General features: G+C 45.4%; 2 protein-coding genes across 2 annotated transcripts in view; one reads left to right on the top strand and one right to left on the bottom strand.

Moving 5' to 3' along the window:
* Nucleotides 1-21,036, top strand: part of LOC140417959 (uncharacterized) — a 97,997-nt gene extending 76,961 nt beyond the window's left edge. The window contains exon 5 of the mRNA XM_072501390.1: nucleotides 19,547-21,036. Coding sequence (XP_072357491.1) covers nucleotides 19,547-20,428 — 882 coding nt within the window. The 3' untranslated portion in view covers nucleotides 20,429-21,036. The remainder of the gene's footprint in view (nucleotides 1-19,546) is intronic.
* Nucleotides 1,044-12,369, bottom strand: LOC140421937 (uncharacterized). Its single transcript, XM_072506921.1, has one exon. It carries the CDS (start codon nucleotides 12,024-12,026, stop codon nucleotides 11,076-11,078), a length of 951 nt encoding a protein of 316 aa, XP_072363022.1. The 5' UTR covers nucleotides 12,027-12,369; the 3' UTR covers nucleotides 1,044-11,075.
* Nucleotides 21,037-23,752: the final 2,716 nt, after the last annotated feature.

The following is a 23,752-nucleotide window of genomic DNA, read 5'->3' on the forward strand; positions in this document are numbered from 1 at the left end:
AACCAGCCTTCAAGAAAGTTGCCATACAGAATTAATACCACAAACACAAAAAAAAGTCCAGGTCAGACAACAAAGATGTAACACAGAATTGCTACCACAAGCATAGAAAGAAAAGCATAAATCAGACAACAAAGTGATTCGACCATTCAAATACCTCATTGATGACTTCTTGGTTACTTAAACATAGGAACACTGATGACATTCACAAAGAAATAACAACATTAACATCACAACTTCAACAACAGAAGATGAAAGCAACTTGACCGAACAAACTCAAAGTATGGATTCCCACCAATTCTTTAAATTAAGACTGGACTCATAAATATTAATTGGCTTTGTATAATCGTCAATATCATCACAACTTGTACATAACGTCATTTGTCTACCTATTTTACGCAAGCAAAAAAAAAACTTGAGACTAAATGTACATTTGATGGACTAACTCATTGATTTTCTGTTATGCTTTTGCAAGCTGCATCCATTATGTTTTGTTCAATTTTCTTTACAACATACAGAAAATACGTAACACGAAAAAGAGGGGGATGTGGTGATCTCTATGTGTGCATGTACACAAGGGGTTAATGTGTCATCAGTAGCACCACATGATCACTAGAGGACCGGACCAACAGGGGTATAAAAGGGAGCCACATTGGGGCTCTCTCTCTCTCTCTTGGGTGTACTGTGATCATAGCAACAGCAGACTAGTTTAACTGGCCAGTGGAGTTACGTATAGGTACCATAATTAGATCTTGTTAACCTTAACACTAGTATCAAAGTTAAAGTAAAGAACTCATGTAAATATTGTTGTAGTTACTCAATAAACCTTTTGTTATTACTGGAAGAGTTTGAATCTTCTTCATCGGGATTCAGAATACCTCATCACTAAACAAGGATTGAGTAGCACATGTTACCTACCACACAGGGAACAAAACACTGATTTCTATCAGTCTCCCCTTTTGATTCTTCTAAAGATTAATAAGATTAATCAAAATAATGAATAGAAGAAAGAAATGTGACAGGATAGAAGTAAGCATGGAGAGGAACTCATTCACATTGCCTTTAATGGTTGAGAACAGCCTTCAACAATAGAGCGGGCATAGCTTTGCAAGCATTACAAGCATTCTGAAAGTGTTTTATTCAAAAAGTGATTATAAAGTACAATAACAATTCAGTAATAATTGAAGTTGATTATATGATTCAGTAATAATTGGTTAATAATGCAGTAATAACAGTGTCTCAGTAAATTTCGATGAGATCCCCCCTTATCCTTCTAAACTGCATCAAGTAAAGACCTACAGTCCTCAACGCTCCTCATATGTCCTTCATTCCAGGGATCATTCTTGTGAACCTCCTCTGCATCCTCTCCGAGGCCAGCACATTCGTCCTTAGATACGGAGCCCAAAACTGCTCACAATATTCCAAATGGGGTCCAGTACATCCCTGCTCTTTTATTCTACTTTTTTCTAAATTTGGAGTATCCAATTGCTTTTTCCAGTTAAGGGCCAATTTAGCGTGGCCAATTCACCTACCCTGCACATCCTTTTGGGTTGTGGGGGTGAGACCCATGCAGACATGGGGAGAATGTGCAGGCGCCACACAGACAGTGACCCAGTGCCGGGGTCGAACCCGGGGCCTCAGTGCCATGAGGCAGCAGTGCTAACCACTGCACCACCATCTTGCTCTTTCTATGTTGAGTCCAGAAGGCTGTAAAGTGCCTCATCGGAAAATAATAATAGCTTATTGTCACAAGTTAGGCTTCAGAGAAGTTACTGTGAAAAGCCCCTAGTCGCCACATCCCGGCGCCTTTTTGGGGAGGCTGGTATGGGAATTGAACCCACGCTGCTGTCTTGTTCTGCATTACATTCCAGCTGCTTAGCCCACTGTGCTCAGGGGCTGTTTGTCCAGCTTGTGTTGGGCTTCTCCGGAACATTGCAGCAGGCCGAGGACAGAAATGTGAGCCTGAGAGCAAGGTGGTGAATTCTAATGGCAGCAAGTGGAAGGTCAGGGTCATGCTTGTGGACTGAGTGGAGCTGTTCCACAAAGAGGGCAGGGAACAGGCTCCAGATTAATTAATTTGGGTCCAGATCATTGTGAACATCCTTTTACTCTGGTTGTCTTTGATCCTCAAGTCATTTTCTGTTTTATTTTAACCATGTTCGGTTTCATTAATGAGCGTTTATCAGTAAAAATATTTGATTTTTCTTCACTTTTCATGATTAGGTTGATGTACTTTAGGGAAAGTGGGTGAGAGGTTGACAGGCTCTTTAACAGAAAGTGAGTCCTTCCAAGGTAATTGGCAAAGGAGCCAGAGGGGGAGATGAGATTTTATTTTATTTTTTGACACAGTGAGTTGTTCTGATCGGCCTGAAAACAGATTCAATAGTATCTTTCCGAAGTGTAAATACTTGAAAGGGAAGAATTTGCAGGGCTGTGGGGAAAGAGCAGAGCAGTTGGATGAGTCCGAGTGTCTTTCAGAGAGACAGCAGGGGCACGATGGGCTGAATGGACTCCTACTGCAGCCTGTGAATCTGAGCCTCCTGCTTTTGTGCAGGTTAAAAGGGACAGATTTCATTGCAGCCTCTTCCCTATTTATGTATTTAAAGAGACGGGTTTCTCTTTAGCTCAGAGTGACCGATATAACAATTGGTTGGAGGCCCATTTCCCAGTCAGTCCTCCAGCACCTTCCTGTCTCTCTATTAGTGCGACGTCCATGGCAGTTTCCCAACTGAGGCACAGGCCCCATTATTCTCAGCTAAATTTAGCCCCCAGCTCTGTCTCCTGCCTGTCATTGAGACGAGCAATAGACACAGAAAGGTGCCCGAAGCTCAAATGGGAAGTCAATACTTGTGGCTCTAAACCAAGACTTCAACATTTGCCAATCAAATCCATCTTATTTATACTGGGGTTTCTATTATGACCGTGCCACCCCTTTTCATGTCACATTGGTGAACTTCAGGGAAAATGAGTGAGAGGGGAGACAAAGGGTGGGAGTTTTAACGGGTAAATTTCTTGCCAGTACATTTATCCTCATTGCACATTCTTTACATACACAGCAATTAAGCTTTTACATTTTTACAGCAAATAAAACTCAGTTTTTCACTGTAACTACTGATTCATTATTGATTCATTAATTGTAACTCAATTAATGCTCAATACTTATTCAATCATCTGTTACTGACAGGTCGCTAATTAATACAGAAATCTTTAATTAATACATTTGGTTAATACAATATCCACTAGTTGAAAAAGACAGTTTTGTGAAAGACAATACCTTTCTTTCTTATTAACCTGGATTGGATTGAACATTGAGTCTTCGACTTGAACCAGACTTTGGCAATATATGATCTTCTGTAACTTTACAAAATTCTGGAACAATTTGTTACTTGAAACAATTTTGCCTCATTCAGCTTTGGTTTATACAGAATGAATTTTTAAAATAAAGGTCCAGTCACATTTTAGAGTTTAACATGGTTTCCTTAACCTTGCTACTTATAACAGTGAAAATTGACGAGTGATTGATTTTTAAAATGAAATATTATTAATGAGGCATATCCAGAATTTCCGACATTACAATAGTGACTACACTTCAAAAGTACTTCAAAGCAAAAGCTTTAGGGGATTGTGTGGTCATGAAAGGTGTTATAGAAAGAGATATAGAATCCCTTGAGTGCAGAAGGAGGCCATTCAGCCCATCGAGTTGGCACCAACCCTTCAAAAGAGCACTCTACCCATATCCACTCATCCATAACCTAACCTGCACATCCCTGGACACTGGGGGGCAATTTATCAGGGCTAATCCACCTAACCCATACATCTTAGGACTGTGGGAGGAAACCCGAGCACTCGGAGGAAACTCACACAGACACAGGAGGACGTACAAACTCCACACAGACAGTGACCATGGCCAGAATTGAACATGGGCCTCTGGTACTGTGAGGCAACAGTGCTAACTACTATGCCGCTCAAATAAATGTAATTTTTTTTAGAACTAGTCCCCAAACTTGGATATATCACACTCGGTCCACTTACGAAAATCATCAGTAAAGACTCAGACTTCATTTTATGTAACAACCATATCTTTCACTCCATTTCAAATCCCCTGTGAAACTCCAAACACAGCGTATCGTGAAAGTATTTAAAACAGAACGAGTTGTTGTGATTTGGGATTCACTGCCTGACAATGGTGCAGGAAGTAAATTCAACTGCAGCTTTCAAAAGGGAACTGAACAGATTCTGTGGGAAAATAAACTTGCAGGGTGATGGGACCAAATCGATTGTTCATTCAAAGAGCTAACATGGGAATGGAAGGTTGAATGGCCTCCTTCTTTGCTCTCTGGTTCTCGTTTACTTTTGAAGAAAATCTTAGACTTGAACGAGAGTTTGGCAGTATTTGGGAAATATCTGAAACCCATTTCCTACGAAGGGGGTAGAAGCTGAGATGATGAAATGTTTCCAAAAGGAAATTGGATGGGCTTTTGAGGGAAATAAACTGACAGGGATACGGGAATAGAACAGGGCAATCATTTGATCGAAAGAAATCTACAATTTGTGGATCTTTGGAATTCTCTACCCCAGAGGGCTGTGGGAGCTCACTCATTGAGTGTGTTTAAAGCTGAGTCTGACAGATTTCTAAATAGCAAAGAACAAAGAAAAGTACAGCACAGGAACAGGCTCTTCGGCCCTCCCAGCCTGCGCCGACCATGGTGCCCGTCTAAACTAAAGTCTTCTATACTTCCGGGGTCCATATCCCTCTATTCCCATCCTATTCATGTATTTGTAAAGATGCAATAACACACAGGAATAGTGTGTGTGTGGGAGGGGGGGGGGGGGGGGGGGTGGAAAGGCATTGAAGTGGATGATAATACTGAATGGTGGAGGTTAAAAAGGTTTATGTTAAATGAGCGCGATAAAATCTGGCAAATTGAGAATAATGAGGGAAAATGTGTAATTGTCCACTCTGGCAGGAAGAATAAAAAATCTTATTATCTAAATGGTGAGAGATTGCAGAGCTCTGAGATTCAGAGGAATCTGGGTGTCCAAGAGCAGGAATAACAAAAGGCGAGTATACAGGTACAGCAAGTAATTAGGAAAGCTAATAGAATGTTATTGTTTATTGTGAGGGGAATGGAATACAAAAGTAGGGAGGTTATGCTTCAGTTATACAGGATATTGGTGAGACCACATCTGGAACACTGTGTACAGTATTGCTCTCATTTAAGGAATGATGTAAATGTGTTGGAAGCAGTTCAGAGAAGGTTTACTGGACTCATACCTGGAATTGGAGGCTGGTCTTATGAGGAATGATTGGACAGGCTGGGCTTGTGACCAATGGAGTTTAGGGGACTTGATTGGACCGTGTAAGATCCTGAGGGGCCTTGACAGGGTGGATGTGGAAAGGATGTTTCCTCTTGTGGGAGGATCTAGAAATTGGAGTCACTTTAAAAGTAACAACTTGCCCATTTAAGGCAGAGGGTTGGGAATCTTTGGAACTCTCTTCCTCAAAGGGCAGTGGAAACAAAGTCTTTGAATATTTTGAAGGCAGGCTGGATAGATTCTTGAAAAGCAAGGGGGTGAAAGATTATCGGGTGGGTAGGCGGGAATAAGACCATACTAAGACCAGACGGAATAGGAACAGGAGTAAGCCATTCAGCCCTTCCAACCTGGCCCATCTTTCAATAGGATCACAGCTGATCTGACATTTCACACTTTCCCTGTAATTCTTGGTTCCCTCACTTATCAAGAATCTATCTCAGCCTTAAATATACACAAGGACTCTGTTCCCACAACTTAGTTCCAAAGACTCTCAGAAGCCTTTCCTCCTCATCTCAGTCTTAATTTGGCTCCTCTTTATTCTGAGACGATGCTCTCTGATCCTAGACTCTCCCACGAGGGGAAACATCCTCTGAGCATTTACCCTGTGAAGCCCCTTCAGAATCCTGTATGTTTCAATGAGATCACCTCTCATTGTTCTAAATTCCAATGAGTAGAGTCCCAACCTATTTAACCTTTGCTCCTAAGACAATCCCTCCATACCTGGGATCATTCTAGTGAACCTTCTCTAAACAGCCTCCAATGAAAAATTTCCTAACATAAGGGGATCAAAACTGCTCTCAGTTCTCCAGATGTGGTCTCACCAGCACCGTGTACAGCTGCAGCAAGACTTCCCGACTCTTATACTCCAACCCCCTTGGAATCAGGGCCAACATTCCATTAGCCTTCCTGATTACCTGCTGCACCTGTCTGCTAGCTTTCTGTGTTTCGTGCACAAGTTCCCCCAAGTCCCTTTGTGTTGCAGCTTTCTGCAGTTTTTCTCCATTTAAATAATACTGTTCTTTTGTTCTCTCTTCCAAAATGAACTTCATATTTTCCCACATTATGCTCCATGCAACTTTTTGTCCACCTGCTTAACCTCTCAATAGCTATTTGCAAACTGTTTGTAACACCCTCGCAACTTGCCTTTCCACCTATTTTTGTGTTGTCTTCAAATTTGGGCACAGTACGTTCGCTTCCTTCCTCCAAGTCATTAATATAAATTGTACATAGTTGCGGTCCCAGGACTGATCCCTGTGGAACCCCACTGGTTACAGGTCACCAACCTGAAAAAGAATCCCTTATCCCCACTCGCTATTTCCTGCTCATTAACCAATTCTCTATCCATGCCAACACCATGGGTTCTTATCGCATGACAACGTTTTGTGAGATACCTTGTCAAAGGCCTTCTGGAAGTTTAAATACAACACATCTACTGGTCCCCCTCTATCCACTCTGGTTGAGACTTCCTCGAAACACTCAGACACGGTTTCCCTTTCACAAAGCCATGCTGACTCTGCTTGATTAGATTATGATTTTCTCAATGTGCTCCTATTACTTCCTAATAATTGATTCCAACATTTTTTTCAAACAATAAATGTTAGGTTAATCATCCTATAGTGTCTCGTTTTTTTCCTCCCTCCCATTCTGAATCGGGGGTTGTCACATTGGCAGTTTTCCAATCCTCTGGTACTTCTCCAGAATCCAAGGATTTTTTTAAAATTACAATCAATGCATCCACTATCTCTGTAGCCATTTCTTTTAGGATCCTTGGATGCAGCCATCCAGGGGACTTATCTTATCCCCATTAGTTTGTCCAAAACAACTTCTCCAGTGATGGCATTTAATTGCTCCATTTGTATTCTTTAGTATTAATGGGACAGTCAAAGTATCTTCCACCATAAAGATTGATGCAAAAAAATCTGTTTAACTCCTCTGCCATTTCCTTGTTCCTCATAACTGACACAGAGGCATGGAGGCACATGGTGGTTAGCACTGTTGCTTCACAGCTCCAGAGGCCCGGGTTCAATTCCTGGCTTGGGTCACTGTTTGTGCGGAGTCTCCACGTTCTCCCAAAACTGCGTGGCTTTCCTCCCACAAGTCCCAAAAGACGTGCTTGTTAGGTGAATTGGACATTCTGAATTCTCCCTCTGTGTACCCAAACAGGTGCTGTAGTGTGGGGACTGGCGGATTTTCACAGTAACTTCATTGCAGTGTTAATGTAAGCCTATTTGTAACAATAATAAAGATAACAATAAAGAATATTATTACCCTCTCCTCAGATTTACTTTCTAAGGGGCCTCTGTGGAGTTGAGGTTTCAATCAGATCAGCCGTGAACTTATTGAATGGTGGAGCAGGCTCGAGGGGCCGAGTGGCCTACTCCTGCTCCTAATTCGTTTTAATCACATCCTTTATAATAGATTGTAGCATTTTCCCTCCTCCTGATGTCAGGCTAATGGATCTGTGGTTCCCCGTTTTCTCTCTCCCTCCTTAAATAGTGGGGTTACATTTACCACCTTCCAATCTGCAGGAACCATTCCAGAATCTATAGAATTTTGAAAGATGATCACCAATGTATCCACTATCTCTACAGCCACCTCTTTCAACACTCTGGGATGTAGAGCATCAGCTTTTGGGGATTTATTAACCTCAATCCCATTAATTTCTCCAGTACTATTTTTTCACTGATACTAATCTCTTTCATTCCCTCGTGCTCACTGGTCCCTTGGTTCTCTCGTGTTTTTGGAATGATTTCTGTATCTTCCTCCGTGAAGACAAACACACATTGTTTAGTTTCTCTGCCATTTCCTTATTCCCCATTAGAAACTCTCCTGTCTCTGCCTGGAATGGACCCATATTGGTCTTTGCTAATCTTTTCCTGTTCTGTAGCCATGTAAAATGGCTGCGTTCCGATTAATCTGGCCAAAACCCAGTTTAAAACGGCTAACGCGAAAGACTGCTGGGAAAAGCAGCCAAGAAGACACAAGCAGGCAGCTGCAGACAGTTTTGCAGATTCGGCTCTGGGAAGGTAGCCCAGATCGACACACAGGGCTATCAACAGCCCATCAACCCAGGTATTCGCAGTAGCATTCAGGACTGTTTGCAGCTAATCTATTCAGACATCCACAGTTAAATCAGCTATCCCCGGGAACAATTGCAACATATTAGCAATTGAATACCGGGCCAGACCTGTCGGCGCCTGCAGTGGCCGAAACAAAGACAGGTGAGCGACCACCCCCCGATCGAGGAATCGCCTCACCATTGGACACATCGACCACAGAGATTGGGGACAGAATCCAATCACTTGGGACTCGGGGTCAAGGGCCGCCCCGGGAGGCGGGAAGCCCCTGGGCCCTATAAAAGTGAAGGTCCAAGTTCAGATCTCTCTCTCTCTCTCTCCTCTTCGCCTGCTTGAGACCTTCGCAAGAACAGCAACCGGCAACAGTAAGTTTGAATCCAGCGATCGCTATCTGGTAGAGACACCTAGCCAGCGACCTGTAGCAGCCTTTTGAATCCCGCGGGCCAGATCTGATTGGACAAGCCATTCGTTTCCCTGACCTGGTGGGCTCTTCCTAAGTTAAGTATTGGCCAGTAGTGATAGGTTTATTGTATAGAAAGTAGTATTAGGGTATTAATATTGCTTGTTGTATATAATAAATGACCGTTGTTTTAATCCTTACTAAGCGGTGTGCTGTATTATTAATCATAACCTGAACTTGAACCACGTGGCGGTATCATAAAGATACCTGGCGACTCATGAGCAAGGGTGACGTAATCAGAGCCAATAGACTAAGGTTAAAAAGAGCAACAGTTCACATTCCGATAGCAGATTTTCCAGTTGTTTTTAATCTTTCTCACCAGTTTGTTCGCATATTCTATTTTCTCTTTATCAGTTTCTCGGTCCTTTGCTGAATTCTGAACCAAATTCCCAATCCTCAGGCTCATGAATATTTTAGCCACTTTGAATCTCCTCCATTGATCGAATAGAATCTAACTTTTCCGGTTGGCCACAATCGCTTCATTTTGCTGTTTATGTTTTGCTTCTTAAAGGAATCTATATTTTATGTAAATAAAATGCGAGTGGTTGCCTGTCTATTGTCTATCGTCATACAAAGAACAACAAAGAACAGAGGACAGTACAGCACAGGAACAGGCCCTTCGGCCCACCATGCCTGCTGGGATCATGATGTCTGACTAAACTAAAACCTTCTGTGCTTCTAGGGTCTGTATCCGTCTATTCCCATCCTATTCATGTATTCATCAAGATGCCTCTTAAACGTCACTATCGTACCTGCTTCCACGACCTCCTCCAGCAGCGAGTTCCAGGCACTGACCACCCTCTGTGTAAAAAACCTCCCTCACACATCTCTAAACTTTGCCCCTCGCACTTTAAACCTGTCACCTGGTAATTGACTTTTCCAACCTGGGAAAAAGCTTCTGACTATCCACTCTGTCCGTGCCAGTCAATTTTGTAAACTTTTATCAGGTCATTCCTCAACTCTGTCGCTCAGTGAAAACAATCTGAGTTTATCCAACCTCTCCCCATAGCTAATACCCTCCAGGCCAGGCAATATCCTGGTAAACCTCCTCTGTACTCTCTCCAAAGCCTCCACATCCTTTTGGTAATGTGGTGACCAGAATTGTAGGCAATATTCCACGTGTGGCCTAACTAAGGTTCTGTACAGCTGCAGCATGACTTGCCAATTTTTATACTCAATACCCCGACCAATGAAGACAAGCATGCCGTCTGCATTCTTAGCTCCTTATCCACCTGCGTTGCCACTTTCAGTGATATATTTATTGTAATTACCCAATCTACCAGACAACAGTGGGCAGCACGGTAGCATTGTGGATAGCACAATTGCTTCACAGCTCCAGGATCCCAGGTTCGATTCCGGCTTGGGTCACTGTCTTTGTGGAGTCTGTACATCCTCCCCGTGTGCGCATGGGTTTCCTCCGGGTGCTCCAATTTCCTCCCACAATCCAAAGATGTGTAGGTTAGGTGGTTTGGCCATGATAAATTGCCCTTAGTGTCCAAAATTGCCCTTAGTGCTGGGTGGGGTTACTGGGTTATGGGGATAGGGTGGAGGTGTTGACCTTGGGTAGGGTGCTCTTTCCAAGAGCTGGTGCAGACTCGATGGGCCAAATGGCCTCCTTCTGCACTGTAAATTTTATGAAAATTCTAACTTGCCCCTCAGACCATGACAGTTTCCTTCTGCGAGAAACACCCAGATAAATTAGGCAAAAGAACCCTGTAACCACCATAGCCCATCTTCATGGCAACGTGGCTGCTTTGGGAAGTAAATATCTTCCAACCTGCAAACACCTTTTCATTCTGTGCTCCTCGTCAAACTTGGAACCAGGTTATCGCAACTACCCTCAAAAATGGTCAGCCCACCGGAGGCAGAGGTGTTAGACCGGCCAGTCCAGCAGAAATAAACCCTCCAATCATCACCATTCACCAGATGTCAGAATGAACAAAATGCAGTCCTGGATGTCAGTGAGAGCAGAAACAATAACAACGGAGCCAACATCTGTAATTTGTGAACTTGTTGGCGTCACAACTGGTGCAATGAATCACAAAACCCCTCCCCACATTGAGAGCAGATGAATGGTCTCTCCCCAGAATTAACTTGCTAGTGTCTCCGGAGTTGGGACGGATCATTGAATGTCTCCCCTGCTCAGAGCAGGTGAATGGCTTCTTCCAGGTGTGAACTCGCTCGTGTTCCTGCAGGGTGTATGGATATCTGAATCCCTTCTCTCACTAAGAGCAGGTTAACGCCTTCTCCCCAGTGTGAACTCGCTGGTGTCTCTGCAGGTGGGATAACCGAGTGAATCCCTTCTCACACTGAGAACAGGTGAACGGCCTCTCCCCAGTGTGAACCTGCTGGTGTTTCTGCAGGCTCGATGAGGTAGTGAATCCCTTCTCACACTGAGAGCAGGTGAACGGCCTCCCCTCAGTGTGAACTCGCTGATGTATCTGCAGGTCGGATGATTGAGTGAATCCCTTCTCACACTGAGAGCAGGTGAACGGCCTCTCCCCAGTGTGAACTCGCTGATGTTTCCGCAGGTTGGATAACTGAGTGAATCCCTTCTCACACTGAGAGCAGGTGAACGGCCTCTCTCCAGTGTGAACTCGCTGATGTTTCCGCAGGTTGGATAATTCAGTGAATCCCTTCTCACACTGAGAGCAGGTGAACGGCCTCTCCCCAGTGTGACGTCGCAGATGTTTCTGCAGGTCGGATAACTGAGTGAATCCCTTTTCACACTGAGAGCAAGTGAACGGCCTCTCCCCAGTGTGACGTCGCTGATGTATCCGCAGGTGGGATAACTGAGTGAATCCCTTCCCACACTGAGAGCAGGTGAACGGCTTCTCCCCAGTGTGAACTCGCTGGTGTCTCCGCAGGTTGGATAACTCAGTGAATCCCTTCTCACACTGAGAGCAGGTGAACGGCCTCTCTCCAGTGTGACGTCGCTGATGTTTCCGCAGGTCGGATAACTGAGTGAATCCCTTTTCACATTGAGAGCAAGTGAACGGCCTCTCCCCAGTGTGAGCTCGCTGGTGTGACTGCAGGGCGGATAACTGAATGAATCCCTTCTCACACACAGAGCAGGTGAATGGCCTCTCCCCAGTGTGAATGCGCCAATGAGCTTCCAGCACAGATGGAAACCTGAATCCCTTCCCACAGTCCCCACATTTCCACGGTTTCTCCATGTTTTGGGTCTTCTCGTGTCTCTCCAGGTTTGTCGATCAGTTGAAGCCTCGTCCACACACAGAACACGTGTACGGTCTCTCCCCACTGTGAATGGTGTGATGTTTTTTCAGGCTGTGTAACTGGTTAAAGCTCTTTCCACAGTCAGTGCTCTGGAACACTCTCACTCGGGTGCGTGTGTCTCGGGGCTTTTCCAGTCACACTGATGTTTTGAAGTCGACAGAAAAGACAAACATTTCTCCTTCTCGATTCACTGTCCGGTGATATTCAGTTCCAAGGAATTGAGAGACTCAGTCAGATCGAGACGTGACGTTTGAGATTTCTGTCTGTAATTCCTCCTCCTCTAATATTCTGTAAAAACAATTCACAAAAGTTACTTTTCCGCTCCGCATTTTGGAGAAGGTATCCTGAGGGTAACGACAGTCTGGCCGTGGGGTTAATCCTCCGGGTCCTCAGTCTTATTGAGGAATGTCCCCTTGGATCTATTGTGGTGGTGATTCTTTTGTATTTTTGTTATTATGGGAGGGTTTATGTGTTGTTGACTTTATCCCACTCTGGTACAGACAGGGCTATTATCTGTGAAAGGAGCAGTTTGGGGAGACTTTGGTGCCTCTGGTGTAAAGTGAGTTGGAGGAGGGGGTAATGGCGCACGCCCGATTGTGGTGTGAAAATCTGTTCCTGTCTCTCTGTCACCTAACTAATGGCGGCAGTTAATCTGCAAATTTTCTCAGGGAATGTACAGGGTATCCATCACCCTATCAGAAGGAAAAGGATTCTCTCCTTTCTAAAGGAGCAAGTCGACATCGCTTTATTCCAGGAAACTCATCTGGATTAGGAAAAACACTTTAAATTGAGGCGGGATTGGATGGGGCAGCTTTTTTTCACCTCTTTTTCATCCAGTAACAGACTTGTGGCAATGCTTATTATACACTCTCCAAGCAGTCAGGGTAACTCTGCCGATTACAATGTGCATGTCAATTTCCTTTGTGCCGGTCCCCCCATCTCCCGTCCCTCCCCTCCGCCCCCTTCACTCGTCGTTTCTGGGTCCTTTCCTGCGCCCTTCACTGTACAATGGGAGTTATCTGTTATTTACAAGTGGACGGTGCCCTCCCTTCCCCCCATTGATGGGCCTCCCCCTTCCACCCCGCGCACTCCCTGTCCTGTTTTAAACCTTCCCTTGGGGCTTCCTATTCTTGTGTTTTTGTTCTCTGCTCTCTGGTCTCTGTGTCAGTTGGTTTCTGCCCCCCCACCCCTCCCCACATCCCTTTCCTGCCTGCTCCGTGATCCCGTTGGCCCCCATACGTCCACCTCCCTCCCCAGTGTTCCACTGGCCGCTGGCTTCAAACAGGTCCTGGAACAAGTTGGTGAATGGTCTCCACACTTTGTGGGAACCATCCTCTGACCCTCGGACGGTGAGCTTGATCTTCTCCAAGTGGAGAAATCCCGATAGGTCTGCCAGCCAGTCTGCAGCCTTTAAATAGGCTGTGCAGAATTCGACAAGTCTGGGACATACCCAGAACATGTGGGCATGGTTTGCCGGGCCCCGCTGGCACCATTCACATTTGTCCTCCATCTCCGAGAAGAACCTGCTCATTCGGGTTCTTGTCAGGTGTGCTCTGTGCACAACATTCAGCTGCATGAAGCTTGGCTTTGCATAGGAGAAGGTGGAGTTGATCCCGTTCAGTGCTTCACTCCAGAGTCCCCACCCTATTTCCGTCCCTCGCTCTTCCTCCCATTTTTCCTAGGTTTTGTCAAGTAAGGAGCGCATCCTTATCAGGAGTTGTCCGTTCAGGTCCCACAGTTTCCCTTCCCCAGACTGTCTGCGTCCAGTAACTCCTCTTGCATTGTGCTTCTCAGGGTTTCTGTGTATGCCGGTGTCTCCTTGCAGAGAAAGTTTTTGACCTGAAGCTCATCCCTGTTTGGTAGGTCCAGTCTCTCCGCCAGCTCCTCTAAGGTCGCTAGTCTATTTCCCGTGTAAAAGTCCCTAACCATCAGTGTTCCCCCGTCCTGTCTCCACCTCTTGAAGGTGGTGTTGAGAATGGTCGGTACAAACCTATGGTTGCAGCAGATGGGGGCCATGATGGACACATCGGTCAGACTGAAATGCTGCCACATCTGGTTCCAGGTTCTCAGGGTAGCTACCACCACTGGGCTGGTGCTGGCGGGGATGGGAGTGTTGCTGTGGCGAGGGCCCGGAGGATCATTCCTGTACATGAGGACTCGTCCATCCTCACCCATTCCATGTCAGGGTCCTTTACCCATCTCCTCACTCTTTCGGCCGTGGCTGCCCAGTGATAGTATTGCAAGTTCGGGAGGGCCAGGCCTCCCATGTTTCTTCTCCATTGTTGTACTGTTTTAGGGATTTTTGAATTCTTGCCCCTCCGCACAAACATCATAATCACCTTATCTATTGAATGGAAAAAGGCCTTGGGGATGTAGATCGGTAAGGATCCAAACAGGAAGAGGAACCTGGGCAGTACGTTCATCTTGATCGTCTGCATCCTCCCCGCCAGGGAAAGCAGGAATCCATCCCATCTCTGTGGGTCGTTTTTGACTTCCTCCGCCAGACTGGTCAGCTTCCACTTGTGGATCCGTGTCCACTCGTGGGAAACCTGGATCTCCAGGTAGCGGAATTTGTTTTGGGCTATTTTAACTGGGAGGCCCTCCAGCTCTGCCCCTCCCCCTCACCGGGAAATCTTTGTTTTTGCCCAGGTTGAGTTTGTAGCCCAAGAAGATTCCGAACTCTCTCCGGGGGAGGGGAGGGGTTGTCGGAGGTGTACAGTCCCCGGTAGATGGCCTCGAATGTTTGGTTGACCTTTTTTGGTTGGGCTACAGGACGGCTATGGTTGGGCGGCACGGTAGCACAGTGGTCAGCAATTTTGCTTCACAGCGCCAGGGTCCCAGGTTCGATTCCCAGTTTGGGTCACTGTCTGTGTGGAGTCTGCACGCTCTCTCCGTGTCTGCACGGGTTTCCTCCGGGAGCTCCGGTTTCCTCCCACAAGTCCCGAAAGGCATACTGTTGGGTGAATTGGACATTCTGAATTCTCCCTCAGTGTACCCGAACAGGCACCGGAGTGTGGTGACTTGGGGATTTTCACAGTAACTTCATTGCAGTGTTAATGTTAGCCTACTTGTGACAATAATAAAGATTATTATTAAACTAGTCTGCCTCTGTTATCCTTTACCGGAGCTATTTCCCTCGTGGCTGCCTTCTTTCTCAGCTGGTGAACCAGCAGGCGGCTAGCCCTCTCCGTGCTCATAAAAGGTCCCCCGTGCCTGGTGGAGTTGGTGCACTGCCTTCCTGGTGGCCAGCAGGTGAAAGTTCTTTTGCAGCTTCTTCCTCTCCAGCAGAAGCTCTATGGTCAGGGCCTCGGAGTATCGTCTGTTAACCTCCAGAATGGAGTTGATCAGTTGCTGCCTAACCGCTCTCTCTTCCCTGTCTCTGCGAGCCTTTTGCCGATTGTTTATCCCCTAATCACAGCCTTCAGTGCCTCCCAGAATGTGGAAGGTGAGACTTCCCCGTTCTGGTTGTTAGTGATGCACTTGCCGATGGCCGGTGATGTTTTCTGGCAGAAGACCTTGGCGGCCAAGAGGGCCGTGTCCAACCTCCATGTGGGGCATTGGGCTTGGCTTGTCTCCAACCTCACATTCATGTAATGTGGAGCATGGTCTGAGATTACAATCGTGGATTGCTATTTCGGGAAGCACCGATTTCCCCTCAACAAAGAAGCCGATGTGAGTGTAGACCTTGTGTACTGGTGAGAAGAACGAGAATTCCTTCTCATCCGGGTGTAAGAATCGCCAGGGATCCACTGCCCCTGTCTGCTCCATGAACCGCCCGGGGTCCACTGCCCCCGTCTGCTCCATGAACTGCCAGGGGTCCACTGCCCCCGTCTGCTCCATGAACATTCTCAGTTCCCTCGCTGTGCCTGTCATTTTCCCTGTTCTGGGATTGATCTGTCAGTCAATGGATCCTGTGAACAGTGGTGAAGTTCCCCCTCCCATGATCAGACCGCATTTCCCCCCCCCGCCCCGCACCCTACTATAGAACATAGAATTCCTACAGTGCAGAAGGTCATTCGGCCCATCGAGTCTGCACCGGCTCTTCGAAAGAGCACCCTACATAAGCCCATGTCTCCATCCTATCTCTGTAACCCATTAACCCCACCGACCCTTTAATGTAAGCCTACAAAGCCTCCATCTCCCTGCTCCAACTCCACACCTACTCTGCGTCGCCGCCCAATAATAGTATAACAGGTTCAGCAGGGCCAAGCCGCCTGACTGTCGCCCTCTCTGAATCACCGTCTTCCTAATCCTTGCCACCTTATCTGCCCACACAAACGATTAAACCAACCTATCCACCCCCATAAAGAACAATTTTGGCAAAAAGACCATTAGGCACGGAGATAAAAATAAAAACCACAGCAAAATGTTCATCTTAACCAGCTGTACCCGATTGTGGATAGATTTAGTGCCTTCTCTAGTTATAAGATGAATTTTACTGAGTCAGAGGCTATGCTGGTGGGGAGAGGGGGATGTTGAAGGGTAAGCCCCCTCCTCTTGCTAAGTTTCCAATCAGGTGCTCCCCTCTTGGGATTTAAATATCTGGGAATGTCAATGACACCTCTTTCAGACAGCTATATGGGGCCAACTTTCCACAGCTGATGGTGACTATTAGGTGGGACCTTTCCCAGTGATCGGCTCTTCCGATTTCATGGCGAGGTAGGATCGCCTTCATGAAAATGAATGTGTTGCCCAGACTGTTGTACCCTCTGCAGATGCTGCCTATACTGCTGTCGACCAGTCATTAAGGAAATTAATGGAATGATTAGTACATTTATCTGAAACAAAAAGAAACCTTACCTCAAGTTTGTTAAGCTCCAAATACCAAGAGGGGGGTGGGGGGTGGGGAGTTGTCTCCCGAATGTCAGGCTTTATCAATTGGCCTCTCATCTTAGGTTCACACTGAATTTGGTTAGGATAGACCCAACATCCATCAGGCTCGATATGGAAGCAGTCCAGTCAGTTCTCCCTCTATCCAAAACTGGCACAGACTGATTACGGAATGTATCCCATTGGAATTTTTAATGTCTACTTCAGTCTAAGTCTGATGCATTTGTTAAATTATGCGACCCTTATCTCAAATGCATGTGCTCCAATCTGGCTGACTTGCTCCTCCAGGGCTTTCCATCAGTGAATTCAATTCAACGGAGCCCAGAGTCAGGCACAGTGGTTAGCACTGCTGCCGCACAGAGCCAGGGTCGCAGGTTTGATTCCTTGAGTGGCTGTCTGTGTGGAGATGCGCATTCTCCCCGTGTCTGCGTGGGTTTCCTCCGGGTGCTCTGGTTTCCTTCCACAGTCTAAAGATGTGCAGGATAAGTGGATTGGTCATGCTAAATTGCCCCTTAGAGTCCAAAGATGTTAGGTTAGGTGGGTTGATGATGATCAATGCACCGGATTATGGGGATAGGGTGAGGAGTCTGCCTCGGTGAGTGCTTTTTCTGAGGGTCAGACTTGAAGAAGCGAATGGCCTCTTTCTGCACAATAGAGATTCTGTGTCATCCATGTTATTTTAATTTGACTATGCTGTTAGTCTGTTTTGTAATATTTTGGGACGTGCATTGTTACCCTTCTGTTTTTATATAATCTTACCCTCTTTCCCCACTCACTGTGTTAACCTGTTAACTGGTTGTTCAATTGATCTGGCATTTCACATAGCAGCTCTAGTCCCAAAAATATCCTGCTACAAATTAATTCTCAATGTGTTGCTTGTATTTATGCGGCAATATCAGTTGTTCTACACTATACCCATTTTCCATCAATATTTCTGTTAGTCTATTGCATTCATTATTTTAAAAATAGTTTTAAAAAGCATAACACAATAAATATTAAAAATCCATCCAACTCATCCTTGAACATATTCAGTGACTCCCAGACTCCACTGGTCCCTGTGGAAGAGAAAGCCAGAGACTAACAACCCTCTGAGGAAGAGATGACTGGAAATATAGAAATAAGGACAGTTCAATATTACACAACCATAAATAATAATCAATGTATTTTATTACAGAACCATAATTATCTAATCTGTACCATTTAAAAATACTAGACATATCTCTGTCTCATATTAATTTACTGTCCCTTAAATGTCAGCCATCTCCTACAGCCCTTCATTGTGAACATTAGGAAAGAGACCATCCTTTTAGCCAGACAAATAAATGTGTCAAGCTGAGGGAGCAAAGGATGTCAATGTCTTTAAGAGAGAGAGAGACCTGGGCCAAGCTTTGCAGAGTCTGCACCCTCCCTGGATTCACTGCCCTTTCCCTTCAGTTGCTGCAAGTCACCAATTGAAGGTGGGAATGAGAAAAGAAATATAAAGGGGGAGAAAAGAAAGTGTTTTACTCACAGATGTTGGAAACAGGAGGCAGTTTCAGCTCCAAAGTCCGCTTTGTGACGTCACGGGAACCCGGTCTGAATCAGCCAATAAGAATCACTCTGTTCAACGGTGACGTTCGGGTCTCAGTGCGCAGGCCCGGCACGCGGACACGGAGCCCCACCCCCACCAGTTTTCACCCTGTACCTCCTCGAGACAAAGGTTTCCAAGAAACCGGCTGACGGCTCCAGCCAGAGCGAGAAGCAGCTCGGTGAGCTCCCCCTGGCCCCGGACTGCGCATGTCCCAAGCAAGAGGGGAAGTTGCACAGGTGCAGGGGAGAGCCCGCCTCCTGACCTTTCGTCTGAGGTTTAGACCATTGGAAAGAGTTGTGGAACCGGAAGGACTCTCGTCTTCCAGCCAATCAGCGCGCGGGCTTTGTGTGACTGAGAGATTGAGCTTCACACAGACTGCAACCTCTTCCTGTCTCCAACATCTGTGAGTAAAACACTTTCTTTTCTCCCCCTTTCCATTTCTTTTCTCATTCTGACCTTCAATTGGTGACTTGCAGCAACTGAAGGGAAAGGCAGTGAATCCAGGGAGGGTGCAGACCCTGGAAAGGTTGGTCCAGGTCTCTCTCTCTCTTAAAGACATTGACATTCTTTGTTCCAACAGCTTGACACATTTATTTGTCTGGCTAGAATGGAGGGAGTGTGTGTGGGATGGAAATTACAGTTTTGGGGGAAACAAGATGGAAAATAATATTCCATAAAAACAGAATTGTCTTTTCTAAATTTCTATCCTGTGCTGAGTAATGAATTTTGGAATCTCCTTTTACAGGATGTTTCAAGAGGAGGATTTACAGACAGAAATCTCAAACCAGACATCATGTCAGCATCTGCCAAAGACATTCAGATTCACAGAGCCTGAATATCATTGGCCTTTGAGTCTCGAGGGAGAAATGTTTGTTTTGACTACTTCAAAAGATTTTAATCATCAGTGTGATTGAAAGAGCACTGAGACACACACCAAAGTGAGAGTCTTCCAGTTAACTGACTGTGGAAATAACTTAACAGCCTGAAAAAAACATCACACCATTCATAGCAGGGAGAGACCATACGTGTTCTGTGTGTGTGAGCCAAGCTGTCAACTGATTGCCAAACCTGGCGAGTCACGTAAACACCTGCCGAATGGAGAAACCATGGAAATGTGGGGACTGTGGGAAAGGATACAAAGTCCCATCCGAGCTGGAAATTCATCGACGCAGCCACACTGGGGAGAGGCCGTTCACCTGCCCCGAGTGTGGGAAGGGATTCGCTCGGTTATTTAACCTTCAGTTACACCAGCGAACTCACACCCGGGAAAGGCCATTCTCCTGCTTTGAGTGTGGGAAAGGATTCACCAAGTCATCCAACCTGAAGTTACATCAGAGAGTTCACACGGGAGAGAGGCCACACACCTGCTCTCAGTGTGCGATGGGATTCATTGATTCATCCACTCTAAAGAAACATCAGCGAATTCACACCAGGGAAAAGCCGTTCTCCTGCTCTGAGTGTGGGAGGGGATTCGCTCAGTCATCCCACCTGCAGACACATCAGCGAATTCACAATGGGGAGCGGCCTTTTACTTGCTCCGCGTGTGGGAAAGGATTCCCTCAGTTATCCAACCTGCTGTCACACCAGCGGGTTCACAGTGGGGAGAGGCCTTTCACATGCTCCATGTGTGGGAAAGGATTCATGGATTCATCCACTCTGCAGAGACACCAGAGAGTTCACACCGGGGAGAGGCCATTCACCTGCTCTGAGTGTGGGAAGCGATTTGCTCAGTCTTACCACCTGCAAACACATCAGCGAATTCACAATGGGGAGCGTCCTTTTACTTGCTCTGCATGTGGGAAGGGATTCACTCAGTCATCCCACCTGCAGACACACCAGCGAGTTCACAGTGGAGAGAGGCCGTTCACCTGTTCTGTGTGTGGGAAGGGATTTATTTGTTCATCCGAGCTGCTGAGACACCAAGGCAGTCACACTGATTAGAGACATTTTAGATGCTCTGATTGTGGTGTTAATTGTATCTGTTGGGTTTCAGTATCCACAGTATTGATTGGATGGTTACTTGAGCAAATATAAAGAGCCATTCTTCATGCCCGGTGGGCACTGCGGGGGTTGGGCTGCATCATTGACTCACAAGATAACATTTTAGTTTCAAGTTTTATAACTTTACTTTGATAATTTGTTTTTTGTTTCACTGCCCAGTCAATGTTATTGTTTGTTTTAAAGGAGCAGAAAGAGACGCTGACTGACATCAGGTGGTGGCAGGTGGTTTATAAATGGAACATTTCACTCTGTGAACAAATCCACACCAAATAGAGATTGAGTCCACCCTAAGGCTGGATTATTAATGGAGGTTCGAGCTCACACCAAACTGAAAGGTGAAGAAAAATACGCCACCATTTATAAAGGGGGAGATCAGGAATCAAAACCTCCATTCTGTTTACAGACCAGTAGTGAGAGGAGAAATCAGAGCTGTTTAAATTAATTCCCCTCCTTTCTGTAACAAGAAACACTGACTGACATGGAGTGGAGTGGGGTCAGGAGGTATCTACCTGTAATGTTTCACTCTGTGAATAAATCCATACCAAGTACAGAGTGGCTCCAGTTTCTTCCTTCACCATAAAGCTCTCAGGATTGTAACATAGGAACACAGAATGGTTGCCGGATTGTGAAGGTTGAAAAATAATAGTTCAGACAGAATCTTACAATCCCAGTAGTTTTTGTGAGAAATAACTGAAGCAAGTGGAAATTGTCAGGGTCTGATTACTCGCCGATGTTCTCGGAGTCTGAGCCATATGACCAGTGGAAGAATGAAGTGGAGATGTGGACAGGGGTTACATCCCCACCAAGGAGGAAACAAGGTCTGGCCTCGGCATCCTCACTTCCTAACAAAAGGAAAATCAGAAGCAAAGTATTCTGGGAGCCCGTCAGTTGGATCCTGATTAAAGTTTGGATTTTCCATTAGGGTTTCATTGATGAGGTTTACAAGAAAGATGATCTGTTGGATGTCTATGATGCATGACTGATTATCAAGTTCAATACCCTGAGACTTCCCTCCATATCCATTGATCCCTTTAGTCCCAAGAGCTGTATCTAATTCCTTCTTGAAATTACACAATGTTTTGGCCTCAACTATTTTCTGTGATGGTGAATTGCAAAGATTCACCACTCTCTGGGTGAAGAAATTTCCCCTCACTTCAGACCTAAAAGGTTTACTCCTTATCCTCCAATTATGACCCCTAGTTCTGGACTCGCCCACCATCGGGAACGTTCTTTCTGAATCTACCCTGTCTAATCCTGTTGGAATTTTGTAAGTTTCTATGAGATCCCCTCTAACTCGTCTAAACTCCAATGAATATAATCCTAACCGATTTAGTCTCTGCTCATGACAGTCCCGCTATCCCAGGAATCGGCCTGGTAAACCTTCCCTTCCATAGCAATAACATCCTCAGATAAGGAAACCAAAACTGCACACAATACTCCAGGTGTGGCCTCACCAGTGCCCTATACAATTGCAGTAAAACATTTCTATTCCGATACTCAAATACATTTGCTATGAAGGCCAACATACATTTGCCTTCTTTACTGCCTGCTTGCTGTACCTGCGCGCTTACTTTCAATAACTGATGTATGAGGTCACCAAGGTCTTGCTGAGCTTTCAATTAACATCCATTCAAATAATAATCTGCCCTTCCCATTTTTGCTCCCAAAGCAGATAATCTCACATTTATCTACATTATACTGCACATATCATGCACATGCCCACTTACTCAGTCTGTCCAAATCCCACTGAAGCATCTCTGCATCTTCCTCACAGCTCACCCTCCCACCCAACGTTGTACCATCTTCAAATTTGTAGATAATACATTTAGTTCCCTCGTCCAAATCATTAATATATAATGTGGACAGTTGGGGTCTTTGCACACATCCCTGCGGTACCCCATTGTCACTGCCTGCCAATCGGAAAAAGACCCATTTATTCCAACTTTTTGCTTCCTGTTTTCTATCCTTCTCAAAACACTACCCGTAATCCCCTGTGCTTTAACTTTACACAGTAATCTGCCATGTGAGACCTTGTCAAAGGCCTTCTGAAAGATCAGCATGAAGTGATCCAGTGATGAGTGTGTTTGTCACAGACTCATTCAACTGTGCTGTGTTAGACGGTGGCTGCACCCAACAGTATGTGGATCAGATTGTTGGAAATGTTACCCAGATTCGCCACATGGTGAAGATCGACACAAGGTTCAGGAGTATAAAATTCTTCTTGTTTCAATTTTGTGATATCAACACATTGAAGTCACTAAAAAGAGTGGGGATTCCATGCAGCATAGCTGGAGTCAGTGAAATATCAGGACTAGTGAAATATCTTTATGTAGAGTAAACCTTCCATAAAAAGACACAAATACAACTGGATAGGGAGCAAGATAAAGCAATTGTTTTACAAAGTCAGTGGATGTGCAGTTTACGCAATCAGGTCATTATTGTATCCCCTGAACGATAGCTGATGTTTCTAATCAGAGTGTTTGAGAAGGATTAATGGCATCGGGTGATAGGAATCAGAGAGAAACAGCATTAAATACACATTGATCAATCCCCCATTGTCCAAATTCACTCATCTTTCAGCTCTCTGCTGAGTTCCACGTCCATTTTGAGATGAAAAATGTCACACTTTTTACCTGGTTTCTGAAAGTTTGCTTCTTGCAGTCATTCCAGCCAAAGGTCCAAGTGCAACTGAAGATTCCTCGTTGTTCTCCACAGGTGAACTTTCAACCTGTCTTCAAAACAGACTCTGCTGATTTCAGATTTGAACTTTATTGTCCTTTTTCTCTCAGAGGATTGTGCAATGTTGGCCCTCTCTGCCTCAGAAGGTGGATGCAGGTTCATTGGATATGTTTAAGGTGGAGGTAGCTAGATGTGTATTAGACAAGAGAATCAAAGGTCATTGGGTAGTATGGAACTGGAGACACAACAAGGTCAGCCATGATCTTAATGAAAAGTGGAACAGGCTCGAGGGGCCGAATGGCCTATTTCTGCTCCTATCTCATACATCCTCATCTTTCAACTCGACAAAAAACATCTTTGTAAATTCCGTAGTTAACTTGTCTCTCCCTCTCTTCGTTACATGTTGTCGTACAGTCATATAGACAGACTGGGATTGTTTCCGCTGGAGTTTCGGAGAGTGAGGGGTTGATCTGATTGAAGTAAATAAGATCCTGAACGGTATTGACAAAGTGGACATGGAAAGGATGTTTCCTGTTGTGGACGTGTCCTGAAGTAGGGGGCACTTGTTTAAAATTAGGGGCCGTC

This window comes from Scyliorhinus torazame, chromosome 5 (genome assembly GCF_047496885.1).
Source record: "Scyliorhinus torazame isolate Kashiwa2021f chromosome 5, sScyTor2.1, whole genome shotgun sequence".
Classification (NCBI taxonomy): domain Eukaryota; kingdom Metazoa; phylum Chordata; class Chondrichthyes; order Carcharhiniformes; family Scyliorhinidae; genus Scyliorhinus; species Scyliorhinus torazame.

Bases quoted from the DNA above. Each gene is read 5' to 3' on its own strand.
- LOC140421937 (XM_072506921.1), bottom strand. From the start codon at position 12,026: ATGGAGAAACCGTGGAAATGTGGGGACTGTGGGAAGGGATTCAGGTTT.